Below are 19002 nucleotides of genomic sequence, written 5' to 3' on the forward strand. Positions count from 1 at the left end.
CCATGGCCATGGGTTCAGACAGGACTGGCACACCCACTGCAGGCCAGGCCCCTGGCCTCTGGGGCACTGAATTGCCAGATGTTCCCAAAGACTGGGGGAACTGGGGGTTAATGCCCTGCTCTGAGTGCTACAGGGCCGCCAGAGAGTTTGGGCCACCCAGCTCTGCCCCACCAAAGTTATGGCCACTCTCCTGCTCTGCTTCTTGATTTAACTCCTCTGCTCTCTCTTGTGGGGTTGCCAGCTTTCCTGAACCCTCTGCAAGCTGCAGGTGAGGCTGGATGTGACTCTGAAATCCCAGGGCTCCTTTCCTCACCTGGCAGAGCAGAACTCACAGGTGATGGGGTGTGGCATTCACATTCTCTGAAAAATCCCTTTGCCCGGGACTTTTCCCTGGGAAGCTGAGAAGCCTCAGAGAAAAGGAAAACAATTCTGATCTCATTTGCTTCTCTTGTGTTTTGCTCCTCTGGAATGTGTTTGGGGATTGTTTGCCCACAGGTGATTGTTTCATTGGGTTCTGCTGTGAGTTGTTTTCACTCTTTGGCCAGTCAGGGCCAAGCTGTGTCAGACTCTGGAGAGAGTCAGGAGTTTTCATTATTATCTTTTAGCATTCTGTAAGTATCCTTGCTGTATTCTTTAGTATAGTTTAGTGTAGTGTTCTTTAATATAATACAGCATCATACAGTAATAAATTAGCCTTCTGAGAACATGGAGCCAGATTCATCATTCCTGCCTTCGTCTGGGAACCCCACAAATACAATACTGGGGAGGTTCCAGTGCAGCAGCTGGGCAGGGTTTGCTGCCTTGTCCCTGTTTGTGGGTGTCCCCTCTCACAGCAGCAGCTGCCACATGCAGCCACTGTCACTGTGCCACCCCTGCCACCTCACAGCCACTCTGCTTTGTTTCCTCCACAGGGGTTTTTACAGTAATTTGTGAAGAGTTTGGTTTTGTCCACTGAATTTTATTATGTCAAATTTTTTAAAAATCCTCTTTTTTTTTAATAGAAGCATTTAAAGTTTGTCTGTCTAAAAGAAATAACCTTTATTTTTGTTTTAGTTCCTTTAAAAAAAGTTTTATTCTTTGCTCTCAGCAAACAAAACCCAAAGCCTTTATTTTTTCAGGGTTTATTTTGCATTTGACAAAGCCTCAGAATTTCTGTGAAGAATAACTTAGCCGAACATTTTTCCAGACAAAGGAAAATATCTCAATAGAAGCTTCTTGATCTGAGTTTTGCACAAGCCACCTTCAGTCTGTGCAGTTGCCCTTTCCATCCACATGTTGCTCCTGCCATGGTTTGTTTGCTGTTTTGCTGAGCCATCAGACTTGAGCCCTATTTTTTTGTTCCCTACAAATGGTTTCTTCAGAGAAGATTGTTTTAGACATCTCCTGGGAAGCTGTCTCTCCTGGCTCCTCCCTGGCTGTACTCTTTGCAGTACTCCAGGAAGGAACACCAGCTCCCCCTTTTTTAGAGCCCTTTATCATGGATCCTTTTATGCCTGGCCCCATATTCTGCAGCACTCTGCTGTTATGGCTGTGCCTCCCTCACAAAGCTGCTTCCTGACGAGGTATCCTGCTGGGGTTTGGGGGATTTGGAAAGCACAGGTTGTCCTGCACACCCCCAGGTGTATCCTGCTGGGATTTGGGGGATTTGGAAAGCACAGGTTGTCCTGCACACCCCCAGGTGTATCCTGCTGGGATTTGGGGGATTTGGAAAGCACAGGTTGTCCTGCACACCCCCAGGTATCCTGCTGGGGTTTGGGGGATTTGGAAAGCACAGCTTGTCCTGCATGCCCCCAGGTGTATCCTGCAGGGATTTGGAAAGCACAGGTTGTCCTGCACACCCCCAGGTATCCTACCAGGATCTGGGGGATTTGGAAAGCACAGGTTGTCCTGCATGCCCCCAGGTGTATCCTGCAGGGATTTGGAAAGTACAGGTTGTCCTGCACACCCCCAGACAGCCCCAGGATGTTCCAGTTCCCCTCCTGCCTGCAGCACCCTCTGCAGTGGAGGGAGCCAGGGGAGGTGGGATGGGGTGTCCCACATGGACAGGGGTGCTGTGCCCTGGTGGCTCCATAGATCTGCACTTTGAGCCATCTGTCAGCCCTCAGCTCCTTCCAGAGCACCAGGCCTGTTCCCTGGGAGCCCCTGGAGCCCTTCCCCTCTGCCTGCCAGCGTGGCCCATGAGGTGTCCCCTGGCCCCAGGAGCTCTGCTCACAGCCCATGAGCTGTGACACAGGACTCCTGGGCTCGGGCAGATTTCCCCATTGCACTCAGTGGCTGAAGATGAACTCGGTCAATAGGGTTGAGTTCATGGAAATGCTGCCAGACGTGTGTCCTTCTGTCCTCTCCACAGCTGGGGACCTTGTGCCCCGAGGCTGGTGAGCACCTGGAGGCCTTTGCCAGGGCTGCTGGCTGCAGGAGGCTGTGGCAGAAGGGCCAGCCTGTCCCTGAGCAGCCCCTGTGCTTTGTCCTGCAGGCTGACCATCCACGCCGAGTGCCCCATGCACCTGGAGGACTTCCCCATGGACGTGCACGCCTGCCCCCTGAAATTTGGGAGCTGTAAGTACCCCCAGCAGCCTCTGCAAGGAGGGGCTGCAGGGCTGAGCAGCACTCCTTTGTGTGGCTGGTGTCACACAGGATTTTAGTAAGGGTAATATTCATTTTTGCTGATGATAATGTGACCAAAATTGTTTTCTGGTGTCTCATACATGCAATCCATCACTGAGTGAGTCTGTGCTCACTTCAGGCTTACAGGATGGGTTAGACACCCACGGGTTTGCTGTAAATTTATTTAGAAAGTAGCCAGGTGGGAATCAGTCTCTTCTCCCAGGTAAAAAGGGTCAGGATGAGAGGAAATGACCTCAAGTATTGCCAAGGGGTGTTTAGATTGGATATTAGGAAAATTTTCTTCACTGTAAGGCTGGTCAAGCATTGGAACAGGCAGCTCAGGGAGGTGGTGGAGTCACCATCCCTCAAAGTGTTCCAAAAATGTGTATTTTGGGCACCTGGAGACATGGGCTTGGCAGTGCTGGGTTAGTGGTTGGACTTAATAATCTGAGAGGTCTTTTCTAACATTAATGATTCTGTGATTATAAATCTGAGTTGTGCTTTTCCTTCATCACAAGGGGATGTGGGGAGACAGATTTGGGACAGCAGTGCTGGCTGCTGCTGGGTGTCCCATCCTGCCAGCCTGGTTGCTCTGGCTCCATGCTCCAGTGGAGCTCACAAACCCCCTGCCCCTCTTCAGCCTGCCAGGCAGGCTGCTCTCAGGTGACAGGCTTGGAAGCTCTGGGAATCTCAGCCCCAGCAGCCAAGGGTCCTGGTTTAGGGAAGATTTGCAGGCTGCTGGTGAGTTGAAAGCTGCTCCCAGACTCCCAGACTTGCAGCTGCTCAGCTGCTTGGGCTCCCCATAGAATTCCCTTATCTCTCCCATATGCAAGTTAAATTTCATTTGGTTTTGTTCCTAAAGTGAGTGGGAGCCAAACCCCAAGACTCTGGCTCACCATGATGTGAAAATAAACATCCTAGTCTGGCTCTGCCTGGCCTTTCCCAGGTCCAATGGACTGAGCACCACTTTTTAGTCTGTATTTGTGTTAGATGAGAGAGTTTCCCACCTCCAACTAAAGAATGAGCCCACACCAGTAACCCCCAGAGAAACCCCAACCTTCCCAAAGTGACACTTCCTTCCTGTAGCCATTTGGGAGCTAACTGAGGACAAAGTTGAAAAGTTTGATTGGCAGGAGAGGAAATCATATTTATCATGTGCATCTGCTCCTCTGCCTCATGACAAACTGTACCCATGAAAGTGGATTATTCGGAACTACTAAAATAAAGCTATTTCTTAGGCAGCGCCTAATTAAATGTAGAACTCTTTGCCACAAGACATCACTAAGGCCTTAGAGAAGGATGAATTATTAATGTTAATTGACCTTGTGAGGAGGGATATCAAATCTCATACCTCAGGCCCAAACTCTGGGATTATTACAAGACTTGCAGGAAGGCAGATTACTGCACATCTAATTGCTTATAATGTTTCTTGGTGAGGAAAAGAGATTAATGTGTGTGTTTCTGCTGGAACACCCTTTGGGCTTCTTTTTTTACTGATTTGACCTCTGAATGATGAGAGTTTTGAGACAAGGAGCTCAGAAAGCTGCCCCTGGTTAACATTAATGTGACTTTTTCTAAAGCACTCACAGAGCATCAGAGCTCACCTCTCCTGTGCTGGAGTGGGATTAAACCAGTGTTTTCACTAAAAAGCCATTGACAGCTGGGAGCTGCTCATTTTCAAGAAGCCTAAAGTGGGTCGGATTTGCAATTAGAAGGACAATGCCAGTGCCAGACCCACGCTGCCCAAAGGATGCTGAGTTTGCCTCACAGACCATTTTCTGCTGATCCCCACAAGTGACTCAGCAGTGGCCTTCTGTCCCTGGGCAGCAGCCCCCTGAGGGGGCAAGGCAGAGAATTTGCAGGAGAATTAAAGGCATCAGGCATTCCAGAGAGCTTCAGCTGCCCACCTGCAGCATGTCTTGGGCCAGGCACAGTGAAGGGATGGCTCTGCCTATCCCCTGCTCCTGAGGATAAATGTGCACTGCAGAGAGCTGTTCCTAAGCCATCACAGGACACTTGTACAGCAGCTATCTGAGACTAGGGGAGCAGGAGATGCTGCTGAATTTACCAGCTCCTCTAAATGTCCACGAGCTGTCCCTGTTTGGATTGAATTTTGCATTGCAAACGAGGCATCGAGCTGAACCAAAGCAGCTGCCTGGCATTAAACGTGTTCCAAGCATCCATGCCATCCCTGTGTGACATCAGATACCCTTCTGTCCCAGACAACCAGAATGCTAGGAGCTATTTTCCCCATAATGCCCAAAATTCCTGTTCATACCAACTAGATATACATGCATATACTTGGTATGGACAGAAATTGTATGTATGTATGTATATATATATATATATATATATATATATATATATATATGTCATGTACAGACAACTGAATTATCAGGAACGATGGCAGTGAAACTGTGGGCAAGTTCCTTTTGTAGGCTGGAGTGGCAGAGGCTGGACTGGGACTGTAGGGCAGGAGGTGCTGCCCCTCAGGTGGAAGGGCAGTGGCAGAGCTGCACAAAGCTCTGAAGGAGGATGGAGGGCTGCAGAAGCATCGGGAGGGTTGGAAGGAGGGGTTGGAAAAGCAGGGTGTTGCACATGGTGAGAGGTGCCAGCCTGCACCACAAGAGCTTAGGCACTCTGGCCTGCTGAGAAACCTTGGCTGATCACCAAAACCTCTCCCAAGGCTTTGCACAGCCCCTGCCTAACGTGGAGCAGGTTTGCCAAAACCCAGAGTGCAGCAATAACAGTGATTGCTTTAGAAAGATAGCAGGAATGTGGTTTTCTCAGGACACAATCTTCCACAGAGCAGGAGCTGAGATGGTTCTCCAGTAGATCTGACACATTGCTTGACCTGACCACAGCCAAAGAATTCCCTCATGTCTTCACCAGGAGAAGGTGATGGGTAAAAACGAACTGAAGGCTTGGTTTAGTGAACTTTGTTCTTGCTTAAAAAGCTGGTGCAAACTTGGTATGGACAGGAATTTTGGGCATTATGGGGAGAAATATCTCCTAGCAGTCTGGAGAGGCTCAGTTGTTGGATAACCATAGGACTGGAAAAGCCAAGAGCACTCTTGAGAGGGAGGCTGGCTGTGAGGACAGAGCAGGGCCTTGGCCACAAACACAGGGAAAATGCTGCAGACAGGTAGAGATATTATAAAAGAAAGGCCTTATAAAATAGAGTTTGGCCCTGCTACTCTAGCTAGGCTAGCAGTAGATTGTAAGTCCCCGTAAGGAAAAATCATAAGAATGAAGGCAGTTAACACAACAACCTGTTCTAGTAGGAAAAATAAGTTTTCACCTGCATAACCAATAAATCTGTCAGATAAGAATCAGTGAAGAAAATATGTAAACAACCCCAGAATAGAGAGCTTTGATAGAGAGGTAAAATGCCAGTTATTAACCAATGAACTGAGTGGCAAGAGAACTGCTAGCCAATTAGAGTTGAATACAAGGTCTGTAAAGACCATACAAAAATGAGTTATGTGAATAAAGAAGGGGCTTTTCCTGCATGAAGAAACTGATTCTGGCTGCTTATTAATGCCACAGGAAAAAGCATTTAAGTGTGAGAGAACACCACCTCCAAATCTGAGAGTCTTGGAGAGGGTTGCCTTTGAGTGAGGGTAAAAACTTTGTACTTTTTAACCTAAAATTTAGCCCCATTTGCATTCAGCCTTTGCTGCCAGCTGCTGCCAGCAGGACTTTCTCTGTCCCTGGCATGGCAGGGCAGTGCTGTCCTGCTGCCCCAGCATGCTGCTGGCCTGGATGTTGTCCCTGTTGGAGGCAGCTCTTGCAGAGTCAGCACGTCACAGGGACAGCCTGTCTCTCACTGACAGAGCTCTGCCCCTCTGCAGCTCCCTTCCAAAAAGCCCAGCTCGCTCCTGCTCCTTTGATTTAACAGTTGTTGATCTGCCTTGGTCTCTGGCCATGCCTGGCTGTGCTCAGCCATGTGGCTCTGAGAGATGCACAGCAAAGATTCATTTGGCTACAGGCTAATTTTGGTATATTTTAGGTCAGGCAGAAGCACAGACCTCCTTCTTCTCCCTCCTCTGCAGATGCCTACACAAAGACAGAGGTGATCTACACCTGGACCCTGGGGAAGGATAAATCTGTGGAAGTAGCCAAGGGTGGATCTCGCCTGAACCAGTACGACCTGCTGGGCCATGTGGTTGGCACAGAGATGGTTCGATCCAGCACAGGTATTTGTGGGACCACCATGGGCTGAGCTCCTGCTGGCATGAGGTGGGCTTGGAATGCCAAGATTTGGGATAATTATAGAGGCAGTCCAGGAGCGCAGCGCTTCCTAAGCCAGGAGGATGCAGCTGGTGACATCTTCAGCGGTCACCAAGAGGCACAAAGAGGTTGTTTTTTCAGTGGTTTCCACTGAAAGAGTCTTGTTGCCCACAGTCTTTAGGAGAACTGATCTCAAGCATCTACAAATGATCTGCTGTGTGGAAAGTTTGCCCCACGTTGTCCAGCTGGTTTGTGGTGCTGAGGGTTCATTTGTCTTCGATTCCTTTCCAGCCACTCAGGAAAGCACTGCAGGCAGGGGAGGCGAAGGCAACATAATGTTCAGTGTGGTTTTCACTGCATCTGCTTGCACAAATATTATCATAACTAATAGAAGATTATCCCAAACAAATGTTTCCTCTGATTAATGACCAATATTAATCATCTTTCTCTCCCATCTGCTGCTCCTCCCTTCCCCTCTGAATCCAGGTACTGATAGCTTCTGTTTCCTCATGTGTGTCTCTCATAATTCTTCTTTTTTCCCTTTTATTTTTTCCCTCTGTATGCACCAGTAGTTCTCTCATTTGAGGATATTTCCTCTCTGGTGCACTTGATTTTAATAGTGTCTGTCTGTAACAACTCATTTCACCTCCCTTGGGGAAATGTGGGGAGCCCAGGGAACTAAATGTCATAATATCTGGCCCATCTCTCTACTTAAGTTGTAGTAAAATGTACAGATGAATAACCTGGAGTGGTGAGAAAGCTGCTAAAGGCTCCTGTGTGTAATGATTTAGCAGAGCCACGCTCACAACATAAAGGCACACTAATCCAAGGAAATACCCAAAGCTTTGGGGGGAGGAATAGGATGTCGAGGGAAAAGAGGGACAGCTTCCTCTTCAGTTCACAGGTGGGACCCTTAACAACAGAACTTGCCTGGATTTTTGAGGTGGTTACAGTGAGGGAAGGTGGTGTATTTTCAGGATTGTCAGAGAAAATAAAATCCTGTGTCCTGCAATCCTATTAAAGCACTGTTAGGGTGTCTCCAGGCTTAAGGGATCTTACCCACAGCGTGGCTCCCTGGGCTGGGAGCAGGGTCAGGAGAGTCCCCCAGGGGCCCCTTGTGCCTGGGGCAAAACAGTGAAAGGCTTTATTGCCCACTTGTTGACACTGGCTTGCCTTTGTCCCACACCCGTTTTGTAGCTAATTCAAGAAGACTCGGAGAAGTGTTTTGAAAGGACAGATGTGATGTGAGAGCCTCCTGGGCTGTGCTGGGCCACGCACCTGGCCATGTGTGTGCCCGCTGCATCCCTGCACCCCTCCTTCCCACCAAAATCCCCTGAAAAACTGGGACTTTGTCCAGGGTGGATCTCTGGAGTGCCCAGCTGGCCCTGGGCTGGCACAGCATCCCTCCCTGGCTGTCTCTGCAGGGGAATACGTCGTCATGACCACGCACTTCCACCTCAAGAGGAAGATTGGGTACTTTGTGATCCAGACCTACCTGCCCTGCATCATGACTGTCATCCTGTCCCAGGTCTCCTTCTGGCTCAACAGGGAGTCCGTCCCTGCCCGCACGGTTTTTGGTGAGTCTGGGAGCACAGGGCTTCCTCTCAGCATGGGGCATTGGGGAAGATGAAACAGGAGAGCCTTATAAATATGATTGCCTGGCAAAAGATTTTGGGAATATGGAAGCTATAAGCGAGGTTGAAATGAAAGCAAGCTTTGAGATACCTGAGCTACTGAACAACTGGAAAACAATGGCATGGCTGGCTGAAGGTAATCCCCTTTTGATGAAACAATGCCCTGTGCCTGCAGACAGGTGCAAGGGTCAGAGCAGACCCTGCCAGCTTGGCAGAAGGGGCACAAAGAGAAGTTTTTAGGGTTTGAAATGTAACAGAGTATGGTAATGTAATGATTCCTATAGGCTGTATGTAAATGCTATGGGATTTGTATCTTGTATTAGATTGGTTAGTGAGAATTAGAATATTCAGCACAGAAGATTTATGGTGTTGTAACGGGAACCTTGCTCTCTCTCATCCTCTTTATCTCGCTCTTGCCTCCTCTCTCTACACCTCTCTCTCCCTCTTTGGGGCTGCTCCGAGCTGTGGCTGGCAGCTCCCAGCAGGGCCCTGCCCCCAGGCCCTTTGCAATAAACCCCAAGTTCCCAGACCCGGCTTCAGAGCTCTCTCATCTCCGTCCATCCCAACCATCCCACCCCAGCGCTCCTACAATGGGAGAAAGGGAAATAGGGAGGGAAATGCACTGAGCATCAGGGCAGCTCTGTGCCAGGCCCTGACCAGCCGTTCTAAGCTGCTGGCCATTCCCCAGGATAGCTTTCAGTGTCTTCCCAGTGAGCCTGTTCCCCCCAGATCACTGCAAAAATACTCCTGGCCATGGCTCTGCTACCAGCCCAGCCATAAATATTAACAGTAATCAAGGTATTGATCATCTAATTATATGCATTTGGCTGTGTCTGCTTATCTGCGTTGGCTCTGGAGCAGAGCAGAGGATAGGGACACGGGGAGGCATTTAAAGCCCTACCTTTGAAATTGCTAATGTGCCCCTGGTCACAGCTCCACATAACAAGTTCCTGGGCTGAGGCAGCATAACTGCATGGTGAATATAGTGTTATTATTTCCTCCAGCTGCTTTCAGATCCTCTCACCCAAGCAAAGTGCCAGGCTGGCACTGCACATATATTAATAGCTTTTACAAGCATTTAATAACAGAATTGCTTTGTGATTTCCTGTCAAGACCTTTAGTTCAGGATCTACACAGGCACGCTCCCAGAGCAGGTGTGATGCTGCAGGATTGTATATCCTGGAATTAACACTGCCCCGCAGATTCCATTGTACAGAGAGGATATTGGACAAAAGTCCCCAAGCAGAGAGGGGATATGTGGTATCATATGTGATTCCCTCCTGTGTTACCCTGAGAATTGCAGTGAAATAAGCTTCCTCAAGCAGCAGCTCAGATCGAGCAGGCAAGAGCTGACTGAAAAATTAAAACCTACCTGTGTGACAAATGTCTGTGCTCCCAAATTGCCTTGCTTTCCTATTAAGAAAATAATGAGAACTAAAATTGTTTATTCCTTTTTTTCCCTGCCCCTCAGAAAGTATTGTCAACAATACTGAATTGAAACTCTTAAATTACCAGGAGTATGGCTTAAGGGAACTGAAAATTAGTCAATATTTTTATAATGTTTTTAATGCATTTTTAATTGAAAAGCACATTATTGGGGGAAATGAATGGTAATGGTTGCTTGCTTTAATGAAAAAAAGCTTTAAAAGACATTTTGCAACAGATCATTTGTTTAAGATAAATCATTGTGACATTTATTCTGGCAGCTTGGGCCGCTGACAGCAGGATCCAGGATCCCAGGTGTCCATCCATGCAGGTCACAAGACAGTATTTCTAAAACCCTGAGAGCTGTGTTGGATGAGTGGCCAGTTTCTGATCCTCCCTGAGGTTCACAACCATCTAGCTGTTCTTTTCGCTGTTATTTTATTATTTTTATTTTGCTTCAAAAGCAACTAGAGGCTTCTCCATGACATACTCTACATGAGCTGGGTGTAGCATCGTGCACCTCACCCTGCCAGCAGCTGAGGAATGCAGTGCAGTGCCTCCCTGTGAGCTAGGACTCTTATGGGGAGAAGAGGTCTAGTCACTGCAGTTTGGGGAAGGTTGTGAAGGTTATCTTCATCCTACTGAAGATGATTGCCACTGATTGTACTCAAAACTGAACCAAAGTAATTCCCTGAGCTACCTGAAGTTGGCCCTGATTTGTGCAGGGGTTGGACAAACTGTTGCCCAGAGCAGCTGTGGCTGCCCTATGCCTGGAAGCATTCAAGGCCAGGCTGGAGGGAATTTTGAGCAACCTGGGATAGTGAAAAGTGTCCCTGCTTGTGGCAGGAGTAGAACCAGGTGGTCTCTAAGGTCCTTTCCAGCCCAGGCCATGCTGTGATTTTATGGCTCTGTGAACCTGAGCTGCTGTTCAGTTATTCTCTGGGTTGCACTAAGGACTAGCTCTGGGTAAGCCTCCCTTAACTGCAGCGGGAATGTGGCTCAGGAGGTGGCTCCTACTTCCCCATGAAGGGAGCGGCAGCAGTTTTGGGAGAAACAGGTACAAGTGCACGATCTCACCCCTGTGATCTCATCCCTGTGCCCTGCTGTGCCCCGCAGGTGTCACCACGGTGCTCACCATGACCACACTAAGCATCAGCGCCAGAAACTCCTTGCCCAAGGTGGCGTACGCGACGGCCATGGACTGGTTCATAGCCGTCTGTTACGCCTTCGTGTTTTCTGCGCTGATCGAGTTCGCCACCGTCAACTACTTCACCAAGCGCAGCTGGGCCTGGGATGGCAAGAAGGTGCTGGAGGCCCAGGAGATGAAGGTCAGCCAAGGCTGGGGGAGGGGGTGGGAAGAAGCGCTGCCGAGGGAGCTGTGCCAGGCACGGCAGTGGGTAACGTGCAGCCCCGCAGCACTCGGGGGGTGGATGGTACTCACTGCGTGCCCTGCCCAGCTCCTGACTGCAGCGCTTCTTGAGGGCCGGGAGGAATGGCCTGGGGCTGGTCAGTGTGCTTAGCTGGAGGGGAGCACCCAGGCATGGCTGCTGGCTCTTGCCTCTGTCCTCTGTATGGCTGTTTGCCAGGGGAACATCCGTGCTTTGGGTTGGCACTGCTGGTGGTTTTGTGTCTCCTTCCTTTTCTTTCCAACCCAAACCCCAACCCCAACCCAACCCTCCCAAACCAATGAACCGAACCAACCCAGCCCTCCAACCCCATTCCTTGTTGCTAGCATGCCGAAAAAACCCAAACATGCTGCAGGACACCCACTGAGCCCTGTCCCTGGCCAGCTCTGACACTGGTGCCATTGCCCACAGCTGCCAGCAGCTGCTGCTCTGTGAGCTGGGCACAGAGGGTGGGTGGGAAGCCAGCAATCCCAAATGCCAACTGGCAGCAGATTAATGCCTGGCATCACCCACGTTTCCCCCCCTCACTCGGGATCAGCCTCTCTGGCAGCTTCATCCTGACAGGCTCTGCTGCCCCTGCTCGTGCCCCCCTCCCTCTGAACTGATTTAATCTTGGCTGCGCAGAGAAATCGCTTACTGTAGCATGCTGCTCCTTGTTTATATTTATTGAATCAATTTGAAAATCAGCTTTGTCCTTGTTCTTGGTTCTGGAGCCTTTATATTTTTCTCCTTCGCATTTTAATGTGTCGTTGGAAATTGTTGTGGGGCTGTATGTTAAACACCTGACAGAATTGCAGCAACTTTTGAGAAGACAGCAGCCAGTCATCTCTCTGGTGCGGAGGTCAAAGAAGGTGAACAGAGCCATCAGTGGGTGTTGGATGCCTCTCTCTTGTCTTTCTTGGACTCTGTCTGTCTGTTTGCTTTTGCAGCTGTGGTCTGAGCAACAGACTCATGGCAGAAAGCATCCAGAGGGGGTCAGGTGATGGCCTTCCACTTCCACCATGAGCAGTGATGCTAACCTGGCCTCTACGGATGAGAGAAGCCTTTCCTGAGCCATTGGCACGAGTGAAGAGTCAGGACAGGTCCTCAAAGCCATGGTGTCCCTTTCAGGGATGGGCAAATCAGCACAAAGTCAGGATTCACACAGCCTTGGGCAATTATGTGAACTGGGTGGAAAAAGCAGTAAAGGCTCAAAAGCTGCAGTTTATCTTAGAAGCAGCGTGTTCTTCAATTTATTCACTGACCCAGCACCACAAGACTAACAGTGCTGAAACAATAGGGTAAGAGCACGCAGAATGCTCCTGCACATGATAATCAAACAGGAAAACAAAGCAGGACCAGGAATGTTTCAGAGAGGGAGCTCTCCGTGCCTTTGCTGCAATTGGTATCAGCCTGGAGAATCAGGAAGGGCTCCCAATTTGAGGATGCTTTTTCCAACTATCTCTGGTCTTTACTGCAGGAGCAAACTCACTCCCAGTCTCTGCAGCTCAAGAGAGCTCCCTGAAGAGTGATGGGCTTTCAGGGAGCTTAGGAATACGATGTGTCAACATGTTTGCTTTTCATCTTTATTCCAATGAGTATTTCCAAGCAGTGCATTTGCTACGCAGTGGAGGTGCCTCATTGGCTCAGTTTCAGCCTTTAATTAGCTCTTCTTGAAACAATTGACAAGCCAGGTGGTTGAAGCCACAAAAGGAAGAAGAGGCAGAAGAATAACTACTGGCATTTTAAAGTGTTTGTACCAAGGGTAAAACTGCCAGTGAGAAGCCCAGGCTGAGCCCTGGTCTCTGGAGATCCTTCTCCCCAGCCAAAAGCAATGTTCTCTATTGGTGTGATGGCAGGGATCCTCACTCCAGGTTTGATTGCATGAGCGCAAAAAAAAAATCACTGTAGGCAGCAGCAATGCTTCCCATCCCACTTGGACACAATCACTGCCGTGGAAAAGCTGCTGGTTGCTGACAGACACCCCCAGTGTGTTTATTCATTTGTTTTCTCCCCCTCAGCCAAACCATTGGTTTAGATGGGAAAGCCTGGGGGTTTTTCCAGGTAGAATCTAAAATGCTGGGCTGATCTTGGTGAACTGCTGGTCTCTGCATCATAAAATCATGACGGTGTTCTGGCTGTAGCCACAGCTGGTTCTAGCTGGGAGCTACTCTGCACATTCTCTGCAGTTCTCCATGAAAAGCAGCAGATATCACCATAGATGTCACTAAAAATTACCTTTTGCCTGCACTCTGATAAGATTTACTTATGTTTTTTGGACATAAAGATTTTTTCCAAGCCTTTCCAGCCTGCCATCAGTAATTGCTAATTGTAGATGAAAAGTTTCTTTTCTTTTTGTACGGTAGAGCAGCTGCAACCAGCCTAGAGGTGCAGCTCAAATTGAAGAGAGGTATTTGGGTCCAAAGAGGAGAACTTGTTAGGAAAGGAAAGGTGACTTTTGAAAACAAAACATCATCAAGAGGAAGGTATGAGATGGCAGAGAGGTGTGAGATGAGTGCGAGGCCAAAGAGATTGAAAGGTGAGTGGGTTCAGTAGCCAGCAAAGCTCCCGACCTCCATCATCATCAAAATACCTTGTTGAAGGGATCCACTTCAGGACAGGACCGAAGGGCTGTGTCTGGACAGAGAGATCCATCCACCATCCCAGGTACAAGCATGGCCTTCTCAGGGTAATTTCTGGAGGGGCTGTGACAGTGAGGATCCAAGGAGAGAAGAAGGAATGGTGACTTTGCTGCCGGGAAACTGCAAGGATGACATTTACCAGTGAGTTCACCACCAAAAGTGTTGTCTGTTTCTCAGGATGGAAGATGTTTTGGATTCTTGGAAGACACTTAAACCCACTTCTGCCTGCAATGCCATTCTGGGCATGAAAGCTGATCTAGCTCTGTATCTGTGCCTGGATGGCTCTACCCTGGAAGAAGCGACACAACCAGTACAAGTATCTGCAGTCAGATACATAAAAGCAGAACATGCTTTGGATAGAGCAAATAATCCTGGATCTTTATTTTTGTTGCAAGACAATAGTTCTTCAGTGCATGGTGAGGTTGGGTCTGGGCTTTTAATGTACTTTTTACCAAGAAAAACATGCATGAGGTGCTTTTTCTACTGGCTGGGTAAAGCCTGGCTTTTTGTGCAACCCATTCTTCAGCAATTCTCAACTTTGCCCTTTGATCCAGCTCCCTTGGGAATCATTTTTTTTTTCCTTTGTTTCTTTCCATTTGTGGCATCTTTGTTCCAATCCTCGAGGAGCTAGAACCAGCCTTGACAGGCCACCATTTTCAAGCAGGTTGAAGTCTTCAGGGCTCAGGATGGTTCAGACCCTTCTCTTTTATGTCTGCCTCACTATGGTCAATGTTTTTGCTGGGATTTTCCCTGATGGTCATGCTCTGCAGCCCATGTGTCCTTTCTTCTTTGCACTTGCAATCTCCATGATTTCCTTGAGGATCCCAGAGTTCTTTTCCAACCTAATGGACTCTGTGATAACACTGCCAGTGATTTATGTCCTCAGCACCTTCAGCACAGTCCATGAATCATTCTTCAGCAGCATTTCACCCTCTTTTCTCTCATCACTGTGTGGTGTGTTGGGCTGATCATTTAATCCATCCAACCTCATTGTCTAGTGATCCAGGGAGCGTAAGATCACTGGGGCCAGTCCCATATAATCTGAATTATCAAGTCTCTGGCAGGCTGCAGGAGGAACTTTGGCTTGGTGTGGGGCAGGAGCGATACCTTTGCTGCAGCAGCAACTGCAGCTGCTGGGCTTTGTTATGGGATACAGGTATGCCAGACTGGACCTGCTTGGGGGTCATTAAAGTGACTTTTCTCTTGAATGACAAGTGGCAAATACTTGGATTTCCCGAGTCCTGCAGATACTGGTGACTTTCAGAGTTGTCTGTCAGAGGCATAGTGCTTCCAATCCAAATTTTCTCCTGCCAAGGAGCAGGTACAGAGAACTAAATCTCAAGCAAATCATAAACAGAAGCAGTAGTTCCCATAATTTAGGTGTTCTGATGTTAGTTCCTCAGCAGAGAGGCTCGAAGACAAGAATATTTAGCAAAAAATACTATTATTTTCCAGTGTGTGTGTTGTTGAACAACTTGTCAGACTGCACTATCTAGGGAACAGATTTATCTCTACACCACATTCTACAGCTTTTCCCTCAGGAGACCAGCACAAGGACATCTTTGTGCAGCAATTCAGTCTTCCTGGGCCTCAATGGGGCCATAAGTGCAGGAATTGCTTTGCAAAATAGATGTTTTAAATAGGACAAGGTTTCAAAGCAAATGTGAGGGTTCCTCCTGTTTATCCACTCTCTCCTTCTGTTTCAGGAGATTGTGGAATTCCAAACAGATGAAGGTGCAGGGTGAAGGCTGGGAGCTACTCTGCAGCTGACAGCAACGAGCACATTTTGCTTCGTTTGATTGTCAAAATCTTGCCTGAAAAACTTGTTTATACAGCCCAGCCACCAGGCTGAACCATTTCTCTGACGTGTCAGGGGCAGAACACATGGAGAGCACATGCATGCCTTGGGGTAGGCAGTGTGGGTGTTCTGAGTGCTCCCAGCTCTGACAGGGTGAGGACTCCATGGGCAGCTGGGAAAAGGGCCTGGCTGAAGGTTCCCAAGCCTTTACTCTGCCTGGACATCCTGATCTGAGGCCCAGGGGAGCCCAATTTAATGCTTGGGGTCTCTGGATCACACTATTGGGAGCAGCAGCTCGCTGTCACCACCCACAGCACCCAGGTTTGCCTGACTTTACTCCATTTCAGCTGTTTCCATATGGATCCACTTTCCAAACTCTGGGGCAGGAAAGCTGTCCAGGTTGAAAATGTCATGCCACTGGTATTCGTGTTATTCCTCTAATGAATAACATGGCTGATTAATACTAAGATAATCACAGTGCATTACCAATCACTGTGAACAACATTCTGTTTTTCATTTCATTACTGATTTTTAATTATTTTATTGCCTCCTGTAGCTGTGTTAATAAGTAATCATACTTAAGCATATTTAAGTGTTTTAATAGGTGAAGCATCTTTAGCCCTTTACTTGTTTTTTGTCAGTTCTTCAGCAGGAAAAGTTCATCTGCTGTGCAGAGGGAACATGTTAACGTGGCTCTAATGACTGCAGAATCAGACCCAGTTAATTGTAAAAGACCATCAAATACTGTGAATATGGTCCAAACAGTGGTTTCGTCTGGTCTGGAGCCTGAAGACATCTAGACCTCCTCCTAAAAAGTTAATTTCTGTAATTGCTGGCATTATTACAAGGCTGTCTGGCTGTGGTGTTATTGGAGAGGGGTTTAAAGATTGCACAGAAGTCTGCTTTTAGTGTCCTTCTGAAAATCCCTGTGGAAAATTCATTTCCTAAGGTAACCAGGAATATCCATGGTGACTGTAGACACATTTAAAATGGAAGTGCAGCACTATAAGCCAAAGCCCTCTCTCCTGAAGTGCTTCCCTCATAGGAACATGCATCACCATGCCCAGCAGCCCTGGGAAATGCCTGGATGAGCCTCACCTTGTGTTTCAGCTGCTTTCGAGCAGAAAAAAGTCATCCAAAGGCACACCTTGTTCTGAGTTTAGAGACCAGAGTCCCACCATGAGGCACTGCTGTGTCTGGTGCTGGCTCTTGGTGTAGCAGGGGGCACCTGTGGGGTACCTGAGTGCAGATTTCATTTAGTGGCCTTCTCCTTGTAGCCTTGGGTTGCTTAATACAACACAGTGCAGCTGGTCTCAGGTCCCTGGCAGCAGCAGGAAGATCCCCAGAGTGGGGGCAACACCTGTCATGACCCCCTAGGTCCATCTTCCTGCCCACCCATCCTCATGAACACTGAACTGTCTGTCCCCAGCATGCACCCTCATCCTTCAGTGCATCACTTCTGACACACAAGGGCCATTCTCTCTGCAATTTGTCCTCACTGCAGCACATATGCTGTCCCTCAGAGCCCTGTGGGAGGGATTCCCTCACCTCCTGTGATTTTCAGCATCCCTTGGGTAGGAAGGCAGGAGAAAAGGCTTCCCTCTGCCCTGCAGTGGCGTGCTGAGCATTCCAGAAGTCCTGGTTGGTGCAAATGCCTTCCATCTGTTCTGTATCTGACCTGGGTGGTTCATGAGGTGCTCTAAAGGGTTCCAGAAACAATTTGAACATCATTATGTTAAATCGTAAGGCGTTCCTGTGAGGAACTCGGGCCACTGAAATACGGTGCAAAACTACTGCAATGCTGTTGCCCATACTCTTAATATGGCTTTTTGCCACCAAAAAAATACAATCAAGCTGTAATCCTGTGTGCTGTGTCCTCCTCTCACCTGACCCAGGAAGCAGCCAGCCAAGCAGAAAATGCAGTTCTTCCCCAAGGATGAGCGCACGGGGTGTCATTCCTTTTTGCATTCTCCTTTCACAAGGTGCATTCCTCCCTTCCTGGCCTCCTGCTCCTCACACCTTTCTCCACCTTCTCACTCGGACAAGCAGGTAAACTCAGAGGACACAAAGTTCTCATGCTGTTCTCTGGCACTTCATCTCTGTTTGTTTGTTGTTGTTTTTTTTCCCCCTCCCACCTCCCCTAGAAAAAAGAGCCGGTGGCGCTGGCCAAGAAAACCAACAACACCTACAACATCGTGGGCACCACCTACGCCCTGAACATCTCCAAGGAGCCCGGCCTGCCCACCATCTCCAAGAGTGCTGCTGCCACTGCCACTGCCACCAGCGTGCCCCCCAAGATGCCCCGTCTGGAGGAGAAGCTCCCCGAGAGCAAGAAGACCTACAACAGCGTCAGCAAGGTAGACAAGATGTCCCGCATCGTCTTCCCAGTCCTCTTTGCCATTTTCAACCTGGTCTACTGGGCCACCTATGTGAACCGGGAGTCAGCTATCAAGGGAATGATCCCCAAACAGTAAAACAGGTCACACAAACCTTCCATCTGTGAGCATCATCCCAGCAGGAATTCTCCAGGGCTTTCTTCTTTCCTTGTTTTGTTTAATTATTATTGTTCATTTGATATTATGATGATGATTATTATTATGTCACTCTTTTATAATGTTAACAAAACTGTGATTTTAATTTAATCCCATATATACTTTGGTTTCGTTTACTTTGATGATGAAAGCTTAAAAAATAATAAGGGATCATAACAAGTTGTGCCTCTAACATCTTAAGTCTGCTGTCCCCCATCTGACCAAGCCCCCCTGTGCTGCCATCTCTCCTCTGCCACTCTGCCACCTCCTGTGGTCCCCATGGTCTTCATGCCTCTGCCATTTCATGCTGTCCCCAGGGGCTCCTGCTGTGGGGCTCCTCCTCCTCTGAGATGGGCTGCCCTAGCCTGGGGGATGCTCCTGGACACCTGGCTGCAGGCTGTGTCAGTCACTCAGCCAGGCTCCTCTTCAGTGCCTGGCGCTTCGTGCTGGCTCCTGCACCTGGGCTGTGAGTGCAGGTGAGCTGGTCACCTGTGGGGACAGGGGAGCAGCCTGGCATGGGCCAGCTTGTGGCCCAGTGCCTGCTGGGGCAATCCTACCCCTGCTGTGGTCCCCAGAGCCATTGGTGGCCACATCTTGTAGGAACTGCAGGTCTTCTTCCTCTCTATCTTCACCAAACCCAGCTGGTTTTGTCTCTCCAGACCAGAAAGGTCCCGGCTGGCTGGCATCCTGCACCCTTGGGGCAATTCACGTTAGCAGGAAGTGTGGTTCCCACCGGAGAAATCATTTTTC

General features: G+C 48.7%; 1 protein-coding gene across 4 annotated transcripts in view; it reads left to right on the plus strand.

Annotated features, from left to right (window-relative positions):
• LOC119695100 (gamma-aminobutyric acid receptor subunit alpha-3-like) overlaps positions 1-18429 on the plus strand; it is a 67440-nt gene extending 49011 nt beyond the window's left edge. For all 4 annotated transcript variants that reach the window (XM_038122986.1, XM_038122984.1, XM_038122983.1 and 1 more), the window contains 5 exons: positions 2474-2556; positions 6660-6803; positions 8262-8414; positions 11013-11224; positions 17866-18429. In XM_038122986.1, coding sequence (XP_037978914.1) covers positions 2474-2556; positions 6660-6803; positions 8262-8414; positions 11013-11224; positions 17866-18195 — 922 coding nt within the window. In that variant the 3' untranslated portion in view covers positions 18196-18429. The remainder of the gene's footprint in view (positions 1-2473; positions 2557-6659; positions 6804-8261; positions 8415-11012; positions 11225-17865) is intronic.
• Positions 18430-19002: the final 573 nt, after the last annotated feature.

Source organism: Motacilla alba, chromosome 4A (genome assembly GCF_015832195.1).
Source record: "Motacilla alba alba isolate MOTALB_02 chromosome 4A, Motacilla_alba_V1.0_pri, whole genome shotgun sequence".
NCBI lineage: Eukaryota > Metazoa > Chordata > Aves > Passeriformes > Motacillidae > Motacilla > Motacilla alba.